The sequence below is a fragment of the Bubalus bubalis genome, chromosome 21, assembly GCF_019923935.1.
Source record: "Bubalus bubalis isolate 160015118507 breed Murrah chromosome 21, NDDB_SH_1, whole genome shotgun sequence".
NCBI lineage: Eukaryota > Metazoa > Chordata > Mammalia > Artiodactyla > Bovidae > Bubalus > Bubalus bubalis.
In genome coordinates, this window is record NC_059177.1 from 52235817 (window position 1) to 52257603 (window position 21787).

Consider the following 21787-nt stretch of genomic DNA (forward strand, 5'->3'; position numbering starts at 1 on the left):
TGTTTATAGCAGCAATAAATGGAGGTGGCATACCTGTCAGTTGGGAATGGTGATGCTTTGTGCAGTGGCTGGAGAGGATGAGGGTGATAACATCCTGGAGGCACAGGCTGCATGGAGAGGGCGGTGACCCTGGTGGATTGAAGTATGCTGGAGCTTCTGGAGTCAGGCTTTAGGGTGGCCCTAGTGGTGCCCATATTCACTCTGTTCTCAGTCTCCCCTGCAAGTAAGAGGCAAAGGACAGAGAAGTGCTGAAACCCCTTCAAACCCTAAACTCACCCAGTTGGGGAAAAGTCACCAGCTTGGAGGGAATCGTCCAAATGTTGAGATCACACTCCATGGATTACCTGCAAGGGCCAGGATGTCTGAGGACAGGGTGGGGGATTATAAGTGGCTTCTCTGACTGTCCTCCTTGCTACCCCCCACCTCAATATGCTTCCCTGGCAGAGAATGGTCAAGAACCTGGAGAAGGAGCTAGCACTGCTCAAGCAGGAACTAGCCATCCATGACAGCCTGGTAAGGGGCTAGAGGTGGTGGGCGGAATACTAGAGGGACTGGGGTCAGGGTACCAAGTGGGAAGAAGGACTATGTGGGAGGGGGCAGTGGGGTCAGGGCAGGGGTGGATCAGAGGGTGGGCTGGGTGAGCAGAGGGACTGGGTGGACAGGGGGCCATGTGGGTCTGGGGCTGAGTAGACAGGGCACTGGGGGAACAGAGACTGCAGGGGCAGAAGGCCTGAGGGATCAGGGATGTCTGTTGGGCAGAGACCCTGGAAGAACAAGATGTGGGCAGGGCTGTCAGATGGCCAGGGAGCAGAGCCAGGCAGTAGGCAGGGGGATGAAGGGCAGGGGCCACAAGCCTGGCAGGTGGGGGTACAGAGGCAGACAGCCTGATGACGGCTCAAGGTCAGGGAGGTGGACAGGCTGGATGGTTATTAGGGGCAGCAGGGAGCTGGAAGGTAGGGGTGGGGGGGCAGGAGACCTCCAGTGCTGGTCTGAGCTGATGCTCATGGTCCAGAGGGTCTCAAGGCAGAGGTGCCCCCTCCCTCCTGTGGCCCTCATCCCACAGTCTGCTGAGACTCAGCCAGCAGAGCCCCCCGGCTTGGAGGAGCAGGCCCTTGTCTGGCAGCCTTTCCTTCCCTGTCCCACCTGGTTGTCCCGTGCTGACCCAAACCTGGCCTGTGAGTCAGGCCCTCCCTACCAGGACATGGTGATGAAGGGAGTGGAGTGGCTTGGGTAGCCAGGCTCTCTGCCCAGCCTCCCCACTTTGGTCCTCAGAATGGTCCCTGCCACCCTGCTTGGGCTCGGGCGCTTGGAGCTTAACAGTACGTTCCTCTTCCTTCTCCAAGGCCAACCGTACCCTCGTGAACTATGACCCTATGGATGAAATCCAGATTGCTGAGATCAACTCCCAGGTGCGAAGGTACCTGGAGGGAACGCTGGAAGAGATTGACGTAAGGAGCCCCTCAGGACCACCATATCTGGCTGGCGCGGGCCTCTGTCTCCGTCTCCGATGTATGCTGTGATAGCCTGGGAACCTCACTGAGAGGGTGCAGGGGGTATAGGGTGGGTGGTGCTGGACTCCTGGCCTCAGGGCCCTTCAGCCCACTGAGGCTGCAAGGCTGTGGGTGCCCCACAGAGTGGCCTACAGCCTTGACCACAGGGGAGGTGGTCCAAGCCTTGACCACGTGGGAGGTGGTCCAAGCCTTGACCACGTGGGAGGTGGTCCAAGCCTTGACCACGTGGGAGGTGGTCCAAGCCTTGAATACAGTGGGGGTGGTCCATCATGGGGCCACCAATACAGATCCTAGAGCCAAGCTGCTCTGGGTCGAATCTCAGAGCTCAGCAGTCTCCCTGCTGAGTGGCCTCAGGAAAATGCTCAAGCTCGTGTACTCTGGTGGCCTGACCTGTATGGTGAGGAGGGAAACCGAGCTGGGATGAACTGAGATGCAACACCTCAGGGGCTTATCTGTGGCAGGCAGAGGGAGGGCATTAAAGGATGACGGTCATGCTGGTTGTCTACAAGGTGGACCCCTCCAGGGCCCATGCTGGAGTGGGCCAAGGAGGAATAGAGCAGCCACAAAGGGAAGGCTCTCAGGGGGAAAGAGGCATTGTTTTCAGAGCACAGGCTGGCAGACTTCTCATCAGGGGGCTCACGGACAGAGCCTTGTCCAGCCTGTTACTGTCAGCAGCTGCCAGAGGCAGGCCTGGGACAGCTGAGGGCTCTTCTGATCTTCCTAGGAAGGGCAGCCCCAGAATGACCGAGGCGTCAAGGCTAATGCTAGAGGGTAGTGGGGTCAAGAGAGGCTGATGGTCTTCCTTCAGCCGCAGGTGTGTGTATGTGTCTGTACCCACACAGAATGGTTCATAATGGATCCTTTTGGAAGCAGGAGAGAGCTGAGGACAGTTAATTTTATTTAGATGTTTTCTTAGTACCTTCAAGAATTAGAGTCATTTCAGTTTTATATAAATCTTCAGTCAGAAAAGGTGATTTTTTTATAGCCTCAATAAATAGTTTCCACACTACTCATCAAGGGTTTCTCTGTTCTTGAGGAGGGCTTGACTGCCACTTTGCTGAGAGGGTGTTGGTACATGTCCCCTTCTTGAGACATATGGTCCAAGGCTTAGTCAGGGGGTCCTGATTTCTCTACAGACACAGCCTTAGTTCCGTGGTGCCCCTGGTCTAACCTCTGCCTTGGTATCCTCTCCAGATAATCAACCTCAGACAGATCCAGGAGGTGTTCAACCAGTTCCGGGTGGTGCTGAGGTAAGGGACCCACCACACCCACCCAGTTCTGCATCAGGCTGCCATTCTCCTTTCCCATGGTCTGGGTGCCGGCCTCCAGGTGCTCTGCCTTCTGTCTGGTGTGCGCGGAGCCGGATCAGAGGCCTCTGGGTATGGCAGTCCCGGGTGACCCCAGCAGTCTGCCTCTGAGCTCTCAGGTCCTCCTACCCTTACCTTCCCCTGGAAGTGGGGACAGCCCCCCTTTTGAGGGTTATGCAGAGAGGAGGCAGTCCCTGGTTTCCTGAGTTTGTTCACTGGACAGGAGGTTTTTATGTGGCCAGAGCAGGGTGTTTTGATGCTCCTGGCACCCTCCTCCCCACCTCAAGAGGGATTTGTGGTTTTCTGGGGTACAGACATACCTGTAGCCTGACTGGCTCATGCTGGGTGTTATCACAGAAGCTGGGCACGTGATTTCGAAGGGCCAGTTAGAGACAGATCGGGATGCATGATGCAGGCTTGGGGTCCTTGTCAAAGGTTATCTTAGAGCAGCTGTCCTTGACACATAGGGTGACCCCTGTGGATTTGGAGACTGGACAGTGGGTACATGCTTTGGGGAGTGGGGAGCGGGAAGCGAGTGTGTTCTGTCTGGTCTGGTTCACGATGAGGGTGTGGCTCTGTCTCAGGGGCCACACACAAACAACTTCTAACTCCAGAACTTGGTGCTGCCCCAGGGAGCTCAGCTTGCCCCAGGTGCGAGGGGTTCTTTCACTCTGTCTCCCAAGCCAACAGGAACAGGAAGTGGAGTCCACTTTGCGCAGGAAGTACACCCTTATAGACAAGAATGACTATGCAGCTATCTCTGCTGTCCAGAAGGTAAGCACGCCTGCCTCTTGCCGACAAGACTCACATCAGAGTTTTGCATTCCCAGATCTTGCCAGAGGCAACGAGTGTCCTGCATTAAAGAAGATCTAGGGTTGTAACAGGTAAAGGTTAACAGCAGCATGAGCATAGAATGACCCATGCAAGAGTCAACCACGTATGAATTCAAAATGATCTCCATAAATTGGAGATGTGCCCAGCAGCAAACAAGACAATTCCCACAGTTAGGTTGGAAATGGGCCTCAGGAGTCTCAGAGTATGGATGAGACACCCAGCTATGAGAACAGTTGGTGTAGACACTGGATGTTTGGTGGGGTGATCAGAGACAGCTGACGTGGGGACAGCCTGAAGTGACATCCGCAGGAGCCACATCCTGGTGTGTGGGATGAACATGTCCACCGTTGGTCCATATACACCGGGGTCCCCCAAGGGCCTGAACACTTGATCTGACCTGCAGACCTGTGACTGGCCTCTGTCCAGGCAGGGCTCGTAGATGCTGATGGCCACCTAGTGGGTGAGCCTGATGGACAAGGCTTCGGACTCGGAGTCGCCCCTTTCTCTACCAAACCCGGGAAGAAATCCAAGTCCAAGAAGATGTTTAAAGAGCAGCTCAGGTGAGTAACGTTCCTGATGCTCCTGCTGATCAGCACCTTGCCCTCCTTGGCTGGTGAAGGGGAGGACACAGCTGTCCCTCCCTTCCCCCAGTCTTAGTGATGGGGTGGGGTGCTCACAATGGACATCACCCGTGCCAATACTAAGAGTGTCTGTTGGGCCCAGGCTGGGACTGCTCATCTGTCATGCTCACAGCGGTTCTGTGAGGTGGGAGTTGACGTCTCCAGTTTACTAATGAGGAAACCAAGGCTCAGAGAGGGGAGGTCATTCCAAGGTCACACTGCTGAGGAGTGGTAGAGTGGAAATGAGATGCTGGGCTGCCACTCGCCCATTGGTACTTCACGTGGAAACCCACCCCACCACCACGTTCCTTCTGTGACCCAGCTAATTGGCACCCATGTCGCATAAAAACCCCAGCTCACCTTGCAGGCAAGACACATTTGTGGGTGTAGGGTGGGAGGAATGTCAAGCTTCCCTTAATGAGCCAGCCTCTCTGGGAAGTGCTGTGTTGTGGTGGACATAGCCCCTACTCTGAGGGTAACTCCTGGGCTCACCTCCTTGCTGTGTACGTCTCTCACCCAAGAGGGTCACCTGTGAGGCATGAGAGCTTCTCTGCCTCGGTTTCCTCCCCCTAAGTGGGAATAATAATAATAGCATCAGTCACTGGGGTGGTTTTAAGGATAAGTGAGTAAACGCAGTCCCCGTCCCTGGAAGACCTCAATACCAACATGTTGTTAACCATCATTACCTTTTCCTTGGGAAAGGACATGGGTCAACGCTGACGGTAGCAAACCGTCACATGCAGGACTGGCGTCAGGTAGCGGGGCGTCCTGGCCTCCTCATGCCTCTTCAGGCAGGGCGGTCACCCCTCTGTGCGGCTGTCAGGCAATCAGTGTGACAGTAGATTGAGGCTTGGGCCCCAGGCCACACCTGTTGCAAGAAGACCAGAGAAGGAAGCAGTCACAGAGGGAGCCATGCATCCTTCCTTCAGTTCAGCCCTGCTCTCACGTGCCTCTCGGGAGGCAGGGCCCTGGGCGCCATCACGTGGAGAGGGATGGCTCTTTTCCCGGGAGCTGGTGTGGGCACTGATGGTAGGTGGGCGAGTGGGTCGTGGGCTGGTCAGAGCAGGGGTGCAGACGTGTCTGTCTTTACTGCTGGGCCTCAGACAGATGCGCCCAGGGTGAGGGCTCTGCTTTCCTTCCCAGGGGCACCTGTGTGACTCCCGCCTCAGCAGCCAGGATGTTCCTTAGAGCCTGTGGCCCACTCCAAGGTCCTCATGCTTCCAAACTGGAGACTCCGCGTTCCTCCCAGGTTTCTCCTGGGAGGAACGGGGAGTCTCCTGGGAGGTTTCTCGCCAGGAGACAAATGCTCCCCTCCTCCTCTCCACGTGCATGGCTTAGGGCTGTACTCTCCGCCCTTTGGAGGTGTGTGTTAAGACCGGAGCTGAGTGGGATGGGGCTCTGGTGTATGAGTGTTGAGCAAGATTACTCCCCTCAGCGTCAGAGACACTGAGCCCGGGGTCTCCCTCCCTTCTCCTTCCAGCTCCTCAGCAAGAAAGGAGGGTGCCAGCAGCCCTCTGAGTGGCAAGGACTTGGATGTTTCCACCTCCAAGACCCAGCTGACCCCGTCCTCCAAGGATGGGGATGTCAAAGACATGGTTGTGCGGGACCGGGAGACCTCCAATACTGAGCCCCTGGCCTCTGACTCCCCAAAGGAGGAATTACGCCCACCCAGGTGACCATCTAATGCTAGCTCCTGCGCCAGATCATACAAAACCAGACTATGACGTGGAAGGAGCACCTGCAGATAGAAGAGAGCTAAATGAGGGTGACAGGCAAAGACTAGGAGCACACCCCCAAGGAGAAACATGGTGGCTTATACAGGCACACACTGGCTCAACCTCAGGAGCCACCCAAGATGCAGGGACACGCGAAATCATTTTAGACCCTCCAAATAGCAATTATTTAAATAATTAAATTTGCACGTTATGGCTAAGTAATGTATTCAAAAGATACAAAATTCTCAAGTGTGAGACCCTTCCTCCAGCTACCCAGTTCCTCTCCCCGGTCAGTCAGTAATTGAGTTTTTAGGAATCTGTCCTGAGGAAATAATAAAGAGATTTAGACATAAATTTATATTAAAAGATTGTGTCATTAATTTAAAAAGCAAAAGGAAAATTTTTTTGGTAACACCTTCAATAGTCAACATTAGGGAAAGGGCACCAAGTGAATGATTCTCTCTGCCCTTGAAATGTACAAAGATGTACATGAAGAATTTTTCTCCAGCTTGTGAACATTTCCAAACATTCAGAGAAGTTGAAAGATCTGTATAGAGAACACCCTCTTGATTGTACTGTTACTGTAGTATTTCATCATGTGTCTTTCTCTCCATCTTTTCATCCATCTTTTCTTTTAAACGGATTTCAAACTAAGTTGCAGACAATCTACTTTTACCTACACGGCACTTCATCTTACATCTAGTTAATAATAACTAGGATTCTCAAAGAGTTTTTAATAGCATGAAAGAATGCTTCTGTGAAGGATGCAGAATTATATATACTGCATGATCCAAATATTAAAAAACATATCAAATAAATTCCTGAAGGAGATACATTAAAGTGTGGTTGCCAGTAGGTAATGAGTGGTATTTTGTTTTTTTATTTTTCCTTATTTTCATTTTCTGCAGTGGGCTGAATAGAACAGAGATGAGAGAATGATTCCTATACAGTTTACCTCTCATCTAGGGTAGGTGGTACCCAGGAATTCTGACCTCCAGCTCACAGAAGCCCCAGGGAAGAAATGTAAAGTGCCCAGTGGCTCCAAGACAGCTGCCCCTTTTCTTCCTTCATCTCCCTCTCCATCTTCAGGCCTAGCACCCCACCCGCCAAGCCTGTGGCCTTTGAGGACTTTAAGAATGAGCGGGGTAGTGAGATCAACCGCATCTTCAAAGAAAACAAATCCATCTTGAACGAACGGAGGAAAAGGGCCAGCGAGACCACACAGCGCATCAATGCCATCAAGCGGGAGATCGACATGACCAAAGAGGCACTCAATTTACAGAAATCACTACGAGAGAAGCAAGGTGAGCGTGCTGAGAAGGTAGTTGGGGGACAGTGGGATCTCATTCATCCTGCTTGGGATGGGCAGACGTGGGCACTGGAGGACCGAGTTGGAAGGGAGCTGCAGGGGATGCCGGGGTGCACCCTTCATCCCTGGGGCATCACTTGGCTCTGGCCAGCCCTGGGGAGCTAGAGTCCTTCTTTGTCCCTCTGCCCACACCTTCTTTGAATATGTGCTTAGTCACTCAGTCGTGTCTGACTCTTTGCAACCCCATGGATTGTGTGTAGTCCATCAGGCTCCTCTGTCCATGGGGATTCTCCAGGCAAGAATACTGGAGTGGGTTGCCACGCCCTTCTCCAGGTCTTTGAATATACAACCCCTTATTATATATTTGAACTCCGGGAGTTGGTGATGGACAGGGAGGCCTGGCATGCTGTGATTCATGGGGTCGCAAAGAGTCAGACACGACTGAGCGACTGAACTGAACATATATTTACATATTTTAAATCATATGCATATTATGCTGATATATCACTTACTCCTCAATATGCCTGGAAAATGTTTATTTTTAAAGGATGGGAAGAAGAAAAAATAAACAGTATTTTTAAATAGTTAAAATTTTATGAATATCAGAAAACATTTTTGCCCTTCCCTACCCCCCAAGCAGTTGTTTTCCCATTGGTTGGTAAAATACCAAGTAAAATAACTTTATCTTAAGGGAACAGATCAAGTAGTTCATTTTTTAAAATACCTGCTAGGTACCTTGACTGGCAGCCACTTGTCAGCCCAGAGTGATCATTTGGGACATTAGACATGAGACATGTCTTCCATGAAAGAAAAATGAAAATCATCTTAAGTTCAACTCTTAAGAAATTTTTTTCTTTGGAGATAATCAGAGAACTTCTGGGAAGTGTAAGAGATGCTATCACTCCCTATCTGAACAGAGTGCCGTAAAGTCTCTGTGATGGATTTTTGGGCCTTTCCTGGCAGTCCAGTGGTTCTTCAGTGCTTCCAATGCAGGAAGAGTGGGTCTGATCCCTGGTCAGGGAACTAAGATCACACATTCCGCATAGTACAGCTCAAAAAAAAAAAAAAAAGATTTGTGTCTATCAAGTAACCACACTGGGACTGGCCCACAGCCCGCTGATCAGGTTGCTCTGCAGTGAAGGTGAGGGCAGACACCTTGAATTGGAGCCCCTGCCTCTCCATGGATGGTGTCAGTGACATCTCATGTGCCTCACTTCTCCCCCGTAAACATCAGCAGAGGTGCTAATGCCTTCCCAGGTACTGGGGACCACCTCATGCACCCTGGCTGCACACCTCAGTCACACACAGGACTAACTCTCCAGGAGCCTGGGCTTGGGTACTAACACGATGCCTTTGCTGGACTTTCAAGTGCTATAGGCAGTAGACCACCAGGTGAGTGGCTCCACAGATAATTCTATCTTAACCCAACAACCCTCATCAAACTGACAGACCTTAAAAAGGACTGTGCAAAGAGACCGTGAGTGGAGGACATGACTCATAGGATGACCGACCCCTCCCTCCTGGAGCCCTCTTCCAGCCACCAGACACAATACAGATGTCTGATGCTTTCTAAAAGGTAGCTGGTGAATGCTGAAGTTAAGACAATCTGAAATTTGGGTTTACATCTACTGTTAATAAGGAATCTTGCCCAACTGCCTTGTGGTACTAGCCAGTCGTAGCAGCTTGTTTATATAACCTATGAAAAAGATAAACACCTGTATAATAAAGGTATTTACTGGATATTCTGGTTAATGGGGTTTAAGATCAAAATAACCATAGAATGTGGGCCATCTGTACCATTTCCTCTACTCGCCTCTCCTGTGGTCCCCTCACCTGAGCTCCCTCTCCCTGTGAGACCTGTCCTGGTAGCCCAGCCTTCTCATGCCTTGTCCACCTCTTCGCTGCACTGCCAGCCCTTCCCCTCGCCCTGTGTTCGTGCTTTGCCAGCACTGCCCTCTTTCTGACCACCTTCCTTCCCACACCCCAGGTGGGCCCCTATTCCCTGACCTCCTCCATCCCCTTGCAGGCGAGTATGAGAACAAAGGGCTGATGATCATCGATGAGGAGGAATTCCTGCTGATCCTGAAGCTTAAAGATCTCAAGAAGCAGTACCGGACGGAGTATCAGGACCTCCGTGACCTCAGGGCTGAGATCCAATACTGCCAGCACCTGGTGGACCAGTGTCGACACCGCCTGCTCACGGGTGTGCCATTTGGGGAGGTTGGCTAGCCACCTGGGGTTCCAGGAGGCTCAGGGCAGGGCCACAGCCTGGATTCTAGAAGTGGCTTCTGAACTACTCTGTGGCAGAGGCAGGGGGACAGGGCTTTAGATGTGTTTCCAGGACTCTGAGGGCAGGAAATGGAGATGGGAAAGGATGAGACCTGGGAGCAGGAAGTGAACAGCGGGCAAGCCTGTGACAGGCACAGGACAGGCACACATAACCTTGACCTGCTTCCTCGAGACTCCCCACCCTCATGATGCTCTCTCTGCATTTCCCTGCAGAATTTGACATCTGGTACAATGAGTCCTTCTTCGTCCCCGAGGACCTGCAGATGGCACTGAAGCCAGGTGGCAGCATCCGGCCAGGCATGATGCCTCTCAGCAAGATTGTGTCTCCGGTGAGTGGCACAGGGTAGGGGTGGGGATGGTGGACAAGCACAGAGCAGTGCCCCCTGCCCCGTCCACAAGCATAGCAGTGGATGGGCTCCTCCTGGCCTTCCTACAGCCGCCCCAGGCAGGTGGGCAGGCACAAATCTCTCCTCAGTTTTGGGGGATGAGGACCCAGGAAACACCACGTGCTGCTGCCAACCTTCCTGAGTGGCTCATCTTGTCCTGATGGCGGTTACAGGCATCTGTGATGACACTGGGAAACTTGGGGCTGAAGGACTGTGAGCTCTCCTGGTGGAGGTTTGCCAGCCTGATGAGGGTCTGCCCTGATGCCCACCACAGGCCCCGTCAGAGCAGATCCTGACGATGCCAGGCAAAGGGTCTGTGCTGAGTTGGGCTTCTTCTAGGGAGAAGACGACCAGGACAGGTTCAGCCAGCTGCAGCAGACGACGCTGCCCGAGGGCCCTGACTCTGTCTCCTTCTACAACGCCAAAGTCAAGATGGAACAGAAGGTAACTTTGGGGATCCAGGTCTCCAGGAGGGCAAGGCCTCAGGGACCTCAGTACTGGGACACCCAGGATGGCCCTCCTCACTTTAGAGGCAGAGGGGGAAAACACCAGCCCAAGGAAATCCAGTCACCCGAGTCAGTGGGTATCTTCTGCCAACTCCAGAGTGGCACACAGTAGTGGTCCCACAGACCTTGGCCAGGCATGGACATGGTCAGTGAGTGCCAAGACAGCCCGTGTGTGGTTCACATGCCAGGGCAGGGCCTGGGGCTCCCCTGAGGCCACGGCCTACTGGGGAGAGGCTCTCCGATGGAGGCCTCCGATGGAGGTGCAGGCCAGTTATGCTCTCCTTGTGTTAAGTGTGCAGTCTTGGTTCAATCAGCTGTGGCTTGGGGCAGGGTCACCTGCCCATCCTAGTTGCCTGGGCCCACTCCTTCAGCAAGAGGATGGCTTTTCCCAGGCAGCCACTTAGCCTTATGCTGTGAGCATTAAGCTTTATTAACCCTGGCCCTGAAGGGAGGCCCAGATCAGTGAACAGGGCCCTGCCTCTGTGGAAAGGCAGGGCTCTATGAGAGAGGATGGAGTGAGGTCAACTAGGCGTAGGCAGCCCAGCTTCAGAGATCATTTGATTGTGGCCACTATGCAGGAGCTTCCTTATCTGACCACAGAGAGGCCTACCCCTCTCGGCCCAGAGGAGGGGGCATATGAGGTGAGGCAGGGGTTCAACTTTATTCTTTTCCATGTGGATATTCAGTTTTCCCAGTACCAATTGTTGAAAAAATGATTCTTCTTCTGTTGAACTGTTTGGTACCCCTGTTGAAATTCAGCTGACCAAAAATGTGATTGAACTTAAAAACTCTAGGAGTCCTGAATAAGTTGAAATTACTTGGTTCCACTTAGATGGAGTAAGTTGAAATAAATGGTTCCACTTATATGAGGTAGTCAAAAATCATAGGGGCATGGAGAAGGAAATGGCAACCCACTCCAGTATTCTTGCCTGGAGAATCCCTTGGACAGAGCCTGGTGGGCTATAGTCCATGGGGTCGCAGAGTTGGACCCGAATGAATGACACACACAAAACAGAGGAGATGCTTGATGGCACAAGGGTATACTTTATCTACTCTCCCATCTCCTGCAGGAAGCAGGATGGGGCAGGCAGCACCTGGGAGGCAGGATGGCTTGCTCCCCCCATCCCTTCTGGAAGTCTTGGGGTCTCAGTGCCTGCAACAGCTGGCCTTGGACAAATAAAAAACTAAGTTGTTTACTGGAAAAAAAAAATCGTAGGGGCAGAAAATCTAAATGAACATTTCTCCAAAGAAGACATACAGATGGCCAAAAACCATATGAAAAGATATTCAACATCACTAATTATCAGAGAAATGCAGTCAAAAGTACACTGAGGTATCACCTCACACCAGTCAGCATGATCATCATTAAAAAGTCCACAAACAACATGTTCAACTCATAAAAACAGAGATTAGAATAGTGGTTACCAGGGAATGGGGGTGGAATGTGGGAAACGGGGAGATGTTGGTCTAAGGATACAAACTTCCAGTTATAAGATGAGTTGGTTCTGGGGGTCTAATGTATAGAATGGCTATTATAGTTAATAATGCTGTTAATAATATATCAATAGCTGAAAATTGCTGAGAGTAGATCTTAAAGGATTTCACCACAGAAAAAGAAATAGTAATTATGTGAAGTGATAGAAGTGTTAGCTAATGCTGTGGTTGCAGTCATTTAGTAATATGTAAGTGTGTCAAGTCAACACATTGTATACCTTAAACGTATGCGGTATTATATTCTATGGCACTTATATCTCAATAAAGCTGAGGCGGGGGAAGTCTACAGACAATAATGATAAATGCCAGAGTGCGTGTGGAGAAGAAGGTGCACTGCTGCACTGTTGGTGGGAATGTAAGTTGGTACAACTGCTGTGGAGAACAGTATGGAGGTTCCTTAAAAAGCTAAAAAATGTAACAACCATGTGATTCAGCAATCCCACTCCTAGTGGTATATCCAGAGAAAAACATAATCCAAAAGGATACACGCTCCCCAATATTCACTGCAGCACTATTTACAACAGCCAAGACATGGAAGCAACCTAAATGTCCATCGACAGAGGAGTGGATAAAGATGTGGTACGTATTACTCAGCCATAAAAAAAGAATGAAATAATGCCATTTGCAGCAACATGGATGGATTTAGAGATTATCACATTAAGTGAAGTAAATCAGAGAAAGACAAGTATCATATGATATCACTCATATGTGGAATCTAATTAAAAATGATAAAAATGAACTTATTTACAAAACAGGAACACGCAGATATCAAAAACAAACTTATGATTACTAAAGGGAAAACATGGGGAGGGAGTGATAAATCAGGAGCTTGGGATTAACATACACACACTACCATATATAAAATAGATAATCAGTGAGGACCTACTGGATAGCACAGGGAACTCAATAGTCTGTGATAACCTATATGAGAAAAGAATGTAACAAAGAATGAATATATGTATACATAATGTATAACTGAATCACTTTGCTGTATACTTGAAACTAACATAGCATTGTAAATCAAGTATTCGCCAGTAAGTTATTTTAAAAAATAAAACCGACTTAAAAATCATAAAGGGAGAAAGTATAATAGTGCTTTTCAGGGTCTAGGGGGAGAGGAGAATGGGGAGTTATTGCTCCACACATATGCCGTTTCAGTTTGGGATGATGAAGTTAGGGAGATGGGTGGTAGTGATGGTTGTACAACATTATGAATGTATTCAGTACCACCGCACTGTATACTTAAAGATGGCCAAGGTGGAAATTTTTATTTTATGTATATTTTACCACAATAAAAAATAATTCCAGCTTCAAGTGGAAGTTTCAGTTTCAGTTCAGATTCACCATGTGGGGAATCTAGGATTCACCCCCATACTCCAAGTTGGTGGGTTTGGCATTTGCTTGCTCACTGCCCTGCCCACTGATGTTGTTTCAGCCTCCTCTCCCCACCTGCTTCCCAAGAGCCTAGCAGTGCATTAAAAGGTAGGATTCATGAACATCTAGTTGATTTGCAGAGGGAAAGCCCTTCAGAGTACATGGGTCCCCATCCCTCTGGAGAGAAAGCCCTCTTCTTTTCTTTTTTTGAACCTAATTCTTGTGAGAAACTTTCAAGTGAGCCCTTGAAATATGCATGTCTGCTTTTCAACATTTAAAACATTTTATACACTTGAGAATGAAAGAATGATGAATGGAACATATTTTTTCCTCACAGAACTGGGACTCATCAAAGGGGGTCCTTGTCCCCAAACGGTGATATCTGCAGGAAGAATGTTGGGGTGGATATAGGTGGTGTGGCTTCTGAGGCCTTGCTAGGTCTGCAGGGCCTGATCAGTTGCTATTTTCTCCCCCTTTCTGTGTCCAGCACAATTATTTGAAAACCATGATGGGCCTCCAGCAGGCACACAGAAAATAGGTACTCACGGCCAGTGCATTGAAGGATGAGATCCCCAGTAAGTCTTGCCTGCTCTAGAGAAGCTGCCAGCACTCCTGCCCAGACTCCAACCCCTCTGCTCCAAGACTGGCACCCAGTCCAGGGAACACAGTGGCCTGCCTGATGGAACAGCCTTCAAAGGACACCCTTGACTACCTTCACAGAATGCTTTTGGTTTCAGTACGCTGTCTTATATGCAGGAACAGGATAAAACAGCTTTTTGGTTTCGACTTTCAGTGCTCATCCAAGAACTTTTATTTTTGGTCATGCAACATGGCACATGGGATCTTGGTCCCAATCCCATCCCCAGGGATGAAACTCGTGCTCCCTGCAGTGGAAGCACCTTAACCACTGTACCACCAAGGAAGTCCCCAAATACCTTTATTTCCTATCTGGGAGGATGTCTTCCCTATGCAGAGGTGGGGTCCTAATAAGTCTCCAGTTAGAAAGTGGACAAGTAGCCCCTGGCAGGCCTTGGTCCCACTGATCAGCGTCTTTTCCTTCCTGAATGGCTATCCTGGGGTGAGCTGGGTCTGAGGAGCCCTGGTTCTCATGGCTCAGGCCATAGCTCTCTGTGTTCCTGAGCCAGTTGAAGGCAGGACTCCCTTCTTCAGCAACAGGGAGAGGATGGGGTGTAGGCAAAAATGACTGAAAGGCAGGTTTTTATCACTAAGTAAGAAGAGGCTTAAAATGAGATCATTCCTGCCATGAAGTTAGTAGTGAGAACCCCATGGTGGGAGGCTGACAAGGAGACTGCAGAACCTGCACTATTTGCAAGACTGAACTAAATAGTACCTTTCCAATCAAAGGCCCCATGATTCTGCTCTTCAGGCCTTCAGTGAGCAGCTGGATGGGGGCTTCTGTTGAGAGAACGTTGAAAAGCTTTTCCTGAGGGCTGTCCTTTCTCTCCGGTCCAGCCCCTTTCTCTTTCACTGACTGGCAGGTGCACAGTGGTCCTAAAACAGATTCCCAGAACAGCTGTGAAGTCCCCAGACTTCATTCTCCTTGATGACACATGGGGGCTGTCACTGATTGATTAGCACTGACAGTGTGCACACAGCCTTGATGGTCAGTCCTCATGTTTCCTTTAAATGTGGCCAAATGACAGATGTGTCCAGGAAGTATGCATTGTCCCAGCAGCTGGAGGCCTTAGAGTTCAGATTCTTTCCCTTCTCTGGTTGCCCCTGCCATTACTAGGACCTGTTTGGGGTTCCTGGGTCTTTAGAACAGCTCAGAAAACAGAACATAGTAAAGGTGATTCAGTGGTAAAGAATTTGCTTGCTAATGCAGGAGACCTGGGTTCAGTCCCTGGGCCAGGAAGATCCCCTGGAAAAAGAAATGGCAACCCACTCCAGTATTCTTGCCTGGGAAATCCCACGGACAGAGGAACCTGGCAGGCTATAGTCTAGTTGGTTTTATAAGAGTTAGCAACTAAATAACAACAGAAAACACAAGGGTACATTTCGTTGGGTGCCAAAGGAAGTAGCCGTTTGTAACATTACAAGCCCCTCTCCTCTTCCCTTCATTTCCCATATGCTAGAATAGCATATGGTATCCTGAATGTCCATGGACAGAACTCCTGGGCAGCCAGACCTGGGGCCTGCAGGCCAGGCAGGCTTGGCCTCTGTCATGGCAGTTGATCCCGTTTGTTTCTAGCTCATTCATCATTACACAGGCCTCTTTGGTCAGTTCTGGCACAAAAGGAAACAAGTAATCATCAGTGTGGGCAGAGCCACAGGAATAAGCCAGGATGGTGCTCAGTTAATCACCCTCCACACAAACTCCTTAGAGGAGCAGATGCTTCCAACATGACAGAGAGCTAGGGGCATCAAGTCCACTCAAATGTGCCTTTTGTTCTAGAAAGTAGTTCCTTCTGAGCTAATCTGACCATCATGGACATCCCTGAAGGGGACTTCCAGTTCCATCAATATGACAGAATAAGATAACCTGAAGATACTCCGACTATGAACAGAGATGCTGTCTAAAGTATACTATTCTTTTAAATACAAAGCTAAATTTGTAAAAGAAAGGGAACTGCCAGGAGCTGGAGAACTGAAAACCAGAGTGGTCAGTGTCAACCAGCTGTGTCTGGGAGGTGTGTGAGTGGATGGTTGCTCTTGAGTGTTCATGTCCACGTAAGTGTGAGAAATAAGACTTGGCCCCTGGCAACCCACTTCAGTACTCTTGCCTGGAAAATCCCATGGATGGAGGAGCCTAGTAGGCTGCAGTCCATGGGGTTGCTAGGAGTTGGACACGACTGAGCAACTTCACTTTCACTTTTCACTTTCATGCATTGGAGAAGGAAATGGCAACCCACTCCAGTGTTCTTGCCTGGAGAATCCCAGGGACGGGGGAGCCTGGTGGGCTGCCGTCTCCAGGGTCTCACAGAGTCGGACACGACTGAAGTGACTTAGCAGCAGCAGCAGCAGCAGCATGCCTCATATGAAGATGGAAATGGAACTCCTTGCAGAAAGGTGTCGGTATCTGATAAAGAGGTAAGCTAGAAAAAATTTTCCCACTGCATGGAGAAATAATGAGAGAAATCCAAAAGGGACATTTTTTGTTATTTTAGGAGGCAAAAATGGAACAAGAGTTTTCCAACTGCAGAATGGATGATCTTGGTACAAACTGGGCTCCCAGTCCCTGGAGCAGATAAACTGAGAGCATAGAGAATGTGGTCACAGATGTGGCCAGGCACATGAAATACCCATTATTTATTTATTCCTGTTCATAACTTCCATGAAAAATTCTCTTTTAACAAGAGATAAATGGACATTATTCTTCAGTGTTGGAGAATCAACTGGCTCATGTTTTCTGGAGGACAATTAGGCAGTGTATTTCCAGAGCCTTAACAACATATACTGGTACACACTTTATGCATTAGTATAAACTTTTTGGACAAAAATTTGGCCATATCTTTAACAACTGTGTGTAACAGATGTGTACCATAAACATATTTGTTCAAATGCAAATGTAATTTATTTTATTGTAAAATTATTTCAAAATATTATATAGTATTTATTTTATAGATAATTATTTTTTTTATTGCCAGATTTTGTAAGTTTTACATTTTAATACTCAAGGGCACCATGATTTCCAAGTACCATGGGCTGGTCAATTACTCTGTGTACTTCTGAGATACTAGTCATTCATTTTCAGCATTGAGTAAAGAAGCCAGATTTATTTCTGTAGGTTCTACAGCAAAGTGTTCAGCTGACAGTGATGCTGTCATCAAGTTATTAAAGTTTCCTTCCTTTCTAATAGTGAACTGACTGGGTAAAGATTTATCTCCTTTTCAATTCCTGGACTTGATGCTAGGTTGATGATACAATTTCACTGAAGCAAACACACAAACTGAAGCGTTTTGCTTTACTTGAGGAAACACTAAATATCAGAGGTAACACTGCTGTTTTCACTTATATATTTTTATTTCTGATGTACAGATTCTATTGACTTTGGACCTAGAACTGTTGCTGTGGAGCAAGGGGATTTGAGTTTAAGAAAACAAAATTGTCTATGAATATCTACGTGGTACTCAGCTTCCATTGCATACACACCAACTGCAGCACGTTTCCTGGAGTGACAACACAGGAGAATCTTCAGAGCAGGGTTTCTGCCGCCAGTAAAGGAGATGCAAGAGATGTGGGTTCGATCCCCAGGTCAGGAAGATTCTCTGAAGAAGTAAATGACAACCCACTCCAGTATTCTTGCCTGGAAAATCCCATGGACAGAGGAGTCTGGCAGACCACAGTCCATGGGGTTCACAAAGAGGCGGACATGACTGAGTGCATGTGCACACACAGTAAGTAGACTAGCACTCTCAAGGTTACTTCTATTGATTAAGTAAGTGAAGTTGCTCAGTCGTGTCCGACTCTTTGTGACCCCGTGGACTGTAGTCTACCAGGCTTCTCCATCCATGGGATTCTCCAGGCAAGAATACTGGAGTGGGTTACCATTTCCTTCTCCAGGGGATCTTCCCGACCCAGAGATCGAACCCAGGTCTCCCACACTGGAGGCAGACAGTTTAACCTCTGAGCCACCAGGGAGTAAACCTCTCCAAAGGACCCCCTGAAAATCTGTTCAAGTAAAGTTAAATTTAATAAACTTCCAGCATTAAAGAGACTGCCAAAGTGTCATAACAATTTCTCAGAAGGGAAAGTCAGAGAGGGTATGTATAGACCTTTAGGGCCCAAACTTGGAGGACGGTGTGGCAACCCGATCCAATATTCTTGCCTGGAAGATCCCATGGACAGAGGAGCCTGGTGGGGTACAGCCCATGGGATCACAAAGAGTTGGACATGACTGAGTGATGGCTGAGAGGAGCTACCCCACGCCCGAGGTCAGGGGCGGCGGCCGGGAGGAGCTACCCCACACCCAAGGTCAGGGGCAGCGGCCGAGAGGAGCAACCCCATGTCCAAGGAGCGGTGGCTGCGCCGGCGCAGGAGGGCCAAGAGAAGCTACTCCACGTGCAACATCAGGAGGGGCGGCTGTGAGGAGATACCCCTCGTCCAAGGTAAGGAGCAGCGGCTGTGCTTTGCTGGAGCAGCCATGAAGAGATACCCCATGTCCAAGGTAAGAGAAACCCAAGTAAGACAGTACGTGTTGCGAGAAACATCAGAGGGCAGACACACAAACCATAATCACAGAAAACTAGTCAATCAAATCACACAACCACAGCCTTGTTTAACTCAATGAAACTAAGCCATGCCTTGTGGGGCCACCCAAGACGGGTGGGTCAGGGTGGAGAGGTCTGACAGAATGTGGTCCACTGGAGAAGGGAATGGCAAACCACTTCAGTATTCTTGCCTTGAGAACACCATGAACAGTATGAAAAGGCAAAATGATAGGATAGTGAAAGAGGTACTCCCCAGGTCAGTAGGTGCCCAATATGCTACTGGAGATCAGTGGGGAAATAACTCCAGAAAGAATGAAGGGATGGAGCCAAAGCAAAAACAATACCTAGTTGTGGATGTGACTGGTGACAGAAGCAAGGTCCAATGCTGTAAAGAGCAATATTGCATAGGAACCTGGAATGTCAGGTCCATGAATCAAGGCAAATTGGAAGTGGTCAAACAAGAGATGGCCAGAGTGAACGTCGACATTCTAGCAATCAGCGAACTCAAATGGACTGGAATGGGTGAATTTAACTCAGATGACCATTATATCTACTACTGCGGGCAGGAATCCCTTAGAAGAAATGGAGTAGCCATCATGGTCAACAAAAGAGTCTGAAATGCAGTGCCTGGATGCAATCTCAAAATGACAGAATGATCTCTGTTCGTTTCCAAGCCAAACCATTCAATATCACAGTAATCCAAGTCTATGCCCCAACCAGTAATGCTGAAGAAGCTGAAGCTGAATGGTTCTATGAAGACCTATAAGACCTTTTAGAACTAACACCCAAAAAAGATGTCCTTTTCATTATAGGGGACTGGAATGCACCAGTAGGAGGTCAAGAAACACCTGTAGTAACAGGCAAATTTGGCCTTGGAATATGGAATGAAGCAGGACAAAGGCTAATAGAGTTTTGCCAAGAGAATGCACTGGTCATAGCAAACACCCTCTTCCAACAACACAAGAGAAGACTCTACACATGGACATCACCAGATGGTCAACACCGAAATCAGATTGGATATATTCTTTGCAGCCAAAGATGGAGCTCTATAGAGTTAGCAAAAACAAGACTGGGAGCTGACTGGCTCAGATCATGAACTCCTTATTGCCAAATTCAGACTTAAATTGAAGACAGTAGGGAAAACCACTAGACCATTCAGGTATGACCTAAATCAAATCCCTTATGATTATACAGTAAAAGTGAGAAATAGATTTAAGGGACTAGATCTGATAGATAGAGTGCCTCATGAACTATGGAGAGAGGTTCGTGACATTGTACAGGAGACAGGGATCAAGACCATCCCCATGGAAAAGAAATGCAAAAAAGCAAAATGGCTGTCTGCGGAGGCCTTACAAATAGCTGTGAAAAGAAGAGAAGCGAAAAGCAAAGGAGAAAAGGAAAGATATAAGCATCTGAATGCAGAGTTCCAAAGAATAGCAAGGAGAGATAAGAAAGCCTTCCTCAGTGATCAGTGCAAAGAAACAGGGGAGAACAACAGAATGGGAAAGACTAGAGATCTCTTCAAGAAAATTAGAGATACCAAGGGAACATTTCATGCAAAGATGGGCTCAATAAAGGACAGAAATGGTATGGACCTAACAGAAGCAGAAGATATTAAGAAGAGGTGGCAAGAATACACAGAACTGTACAAAAAAGATCTTCAAGACCAAGATAATCACAATGGTGTGATCACTCACCTATAGTCAGAAATCCTGGAATGTGAAGTCAAGTGGGCCTTAGAAAGCATCACTACGAACAAAGCTAGTGGAGGTGATGGAATTCAAGTTGAGCTATTTCAGATCCTGGAAGATGATGCTGTGAAAGTGCTGCACTCAATATGCCAGCAAATTTGGAAAACTCAGCAGTGGCCACAGGACTGGAAAAGGTCAGTTTTCATTCCAATCCCAAAGAAAGGCAATGCCAAAGAATGCTCAAACTACTGCACAATTGCACTCACCTCACACTCTAGTAAAGTAATGCTCAAAATTCTCCAAGCCAGGCTTCAGCAATACGTGAACCGTGAACTTCCTGATGTTCAAGCTGGTTTTAGAAAAGGCAGAGGAACCAGAGATCAAATTGCCAACATCCGCTGGATCATCAAAAAAGCAAGAGAGTTCCAGAAAAACATCTATTTCTGCTTTATTGTCTATGCCAAAGCCTTTGACTGTGTGGATCCCAATAAACTGTGGAAAATTCTTCAAGAGATGGGCATACCAGACCACCTGACCTGCCTCTTGAGAAACCTATATGCAGGTCAGGAAGCAACAGTTAGAACTGGACATGCAACAACAGACTGGTTCCAAATAGGAAAAGGAGTACGTCAAGGCTGTATATTGTCACCCTGCTTATTTAACTTATATGCAGAGTACATCATGAGAAATGCTGGGCTGGAAGAAGCACAAGCTGGAATCAAGATTGCTGGGAGAGATATCAATAACCTCAGATACGCAGATGACACCACCCTTATGGCAGAAAGTGAAGAGGAACTAAAAAGCCTCTTGATGAAAGTGAAAGTGGAGAGTGAAAGAGTTGGCTTAAAGCTCAACATTCAGAAAATGAAGACCACGGCATCTGGTCCCATCACTTCATGGGAAATAGATGGGGAAACAGTGGAAACAGTGTCAGACTTTATTTTTTTGGGCTCCAAAATCACTGCAGATGGTGATTGCAGCCAGGAAATTAAAGGATGCTTACTCCTTGGAAGGAAAGTTATGACCAACCTAGACAGCATATTCAAAAGCAGAGAGAGACATTACTTTGCCAACAAAGATCAGTCTAGTCAAGGCTATATTTTTTTCAGTGGTCATATATGGATGTAAAAGTTGGACCGTGAAGAACGCTGAATGCTGAAGAATTGATGCTTTTGAACTGTGGTGTTGGAGAAGACTCTTGAGAGTCCCTTGGACTGCAAGGAGATCCAACCAGTCCATTCTGAAGGAGATCAGCCCTGGGATTTCTTTGGAAGGACTGATGCCAAAGCTGAAACTCCAATACTTTGGCCACCTCATTCGAAGAGTTGACTCATTGGCAAAGACTCTGATGCTGGGAGGGATTGGGGGCAGGAGGAGAAGGGGACGAGAGAGGATGAGAAGGCTGGATGGCATCACTGACTCGATGGACGTGAGTTTGGGTGAATTCCGAGAGTTTGTCATGGACAGGGAGGCCTGGCGTGCTGCGATTCATGGAGTCGCAGAGAGTCAGACACGACATCGACTGAACTGAACTGAGTGACTAATACACACACAGGACCCAAACTGGGTAGATTTAAGGA

The 21787-nt window shown here is 48.5% G+C and overlaps 1 protein-coding gene and 1 long non-coding RNA gene across 23 annotated transcripts in view; one reads left to right on the plus strand and one right to left on the minus strand.

Moving 5' to 3' along the window:
- The window catches only part of KIF9 (kinesin family member 9), a 37127-nt gene extending 22990 nt beyond the window's left edge, over positions 1-14137 (plus strand). For 4 of the 7 annotated variants that reach the window (XM_006065210.3, XM_044933894.1, XM_044933892.1 and 1 more), the window contains 11 exons: positions 445-513; positions 1344-1448; positions 2706-2761; positions 3502-3592; positions 4079-4212; positions 5753-5944; positions 7077-7291; positions 9323-9499; positions 9799-9914; positions 10311-10415; positions 11548-12434. In XM_006065210.3, coding sequence (XP_006065272.2) covers positions 445-513; positions 1344-1448; positions 2706-2761; positions 3502-3592; positions 4079-4212; positions 5753-5944; positions 7077-7291; positions 9323-9499; positions 9799-9914; positions 10311-10415; positions 11548-11712 — 1425 coding nt within the window. In that variant the 3' untranslated portion in view covers positions 11713-12434. Of the gene's footprint in view, positions 1-444; positions 514-1343; positions 1449-2705; positions 2762-3501; positions 3593-4078; positions 4213-5752; positions 5945-7076; positions 7292-9322; positions 9500-9798; positions 9915-10310; positions 10416-11547; positions 12435-13832 lie in introns of those variants that run through there. The other 3 variants (XM_006065211.3, XM_044933893.1, XM_044933897.1) reach the window with 2 other exon arrangements.
- LOC102392359 overlaps positions 1-21787 on the minus strand; it is a 60741-nt gene that overhangs the window by 18981 nt on the left and 19973 nt on the right. For 10 of the 16 annotated variants that reach the window (XR_006547436.1, XR_006547432.1, XR_006547437.1 and 7 more), the window contains 2 exons: positions 4959-5140; positions 34-4841 (listed from right to left, as the gene is read on the minus strand). This is a non-coding gene — a long non-coding RNA (uncharacterized LOC102392359). The remainder of the gene's footprint in view (positions 1-33; positions 4842-4958; positions 5141-21787) is intronic. The other 6 variants (XR_006547446.1, XR_006547444.1, XR_006547441.1 and 3 more) reach the window with 6 other exon arrangements.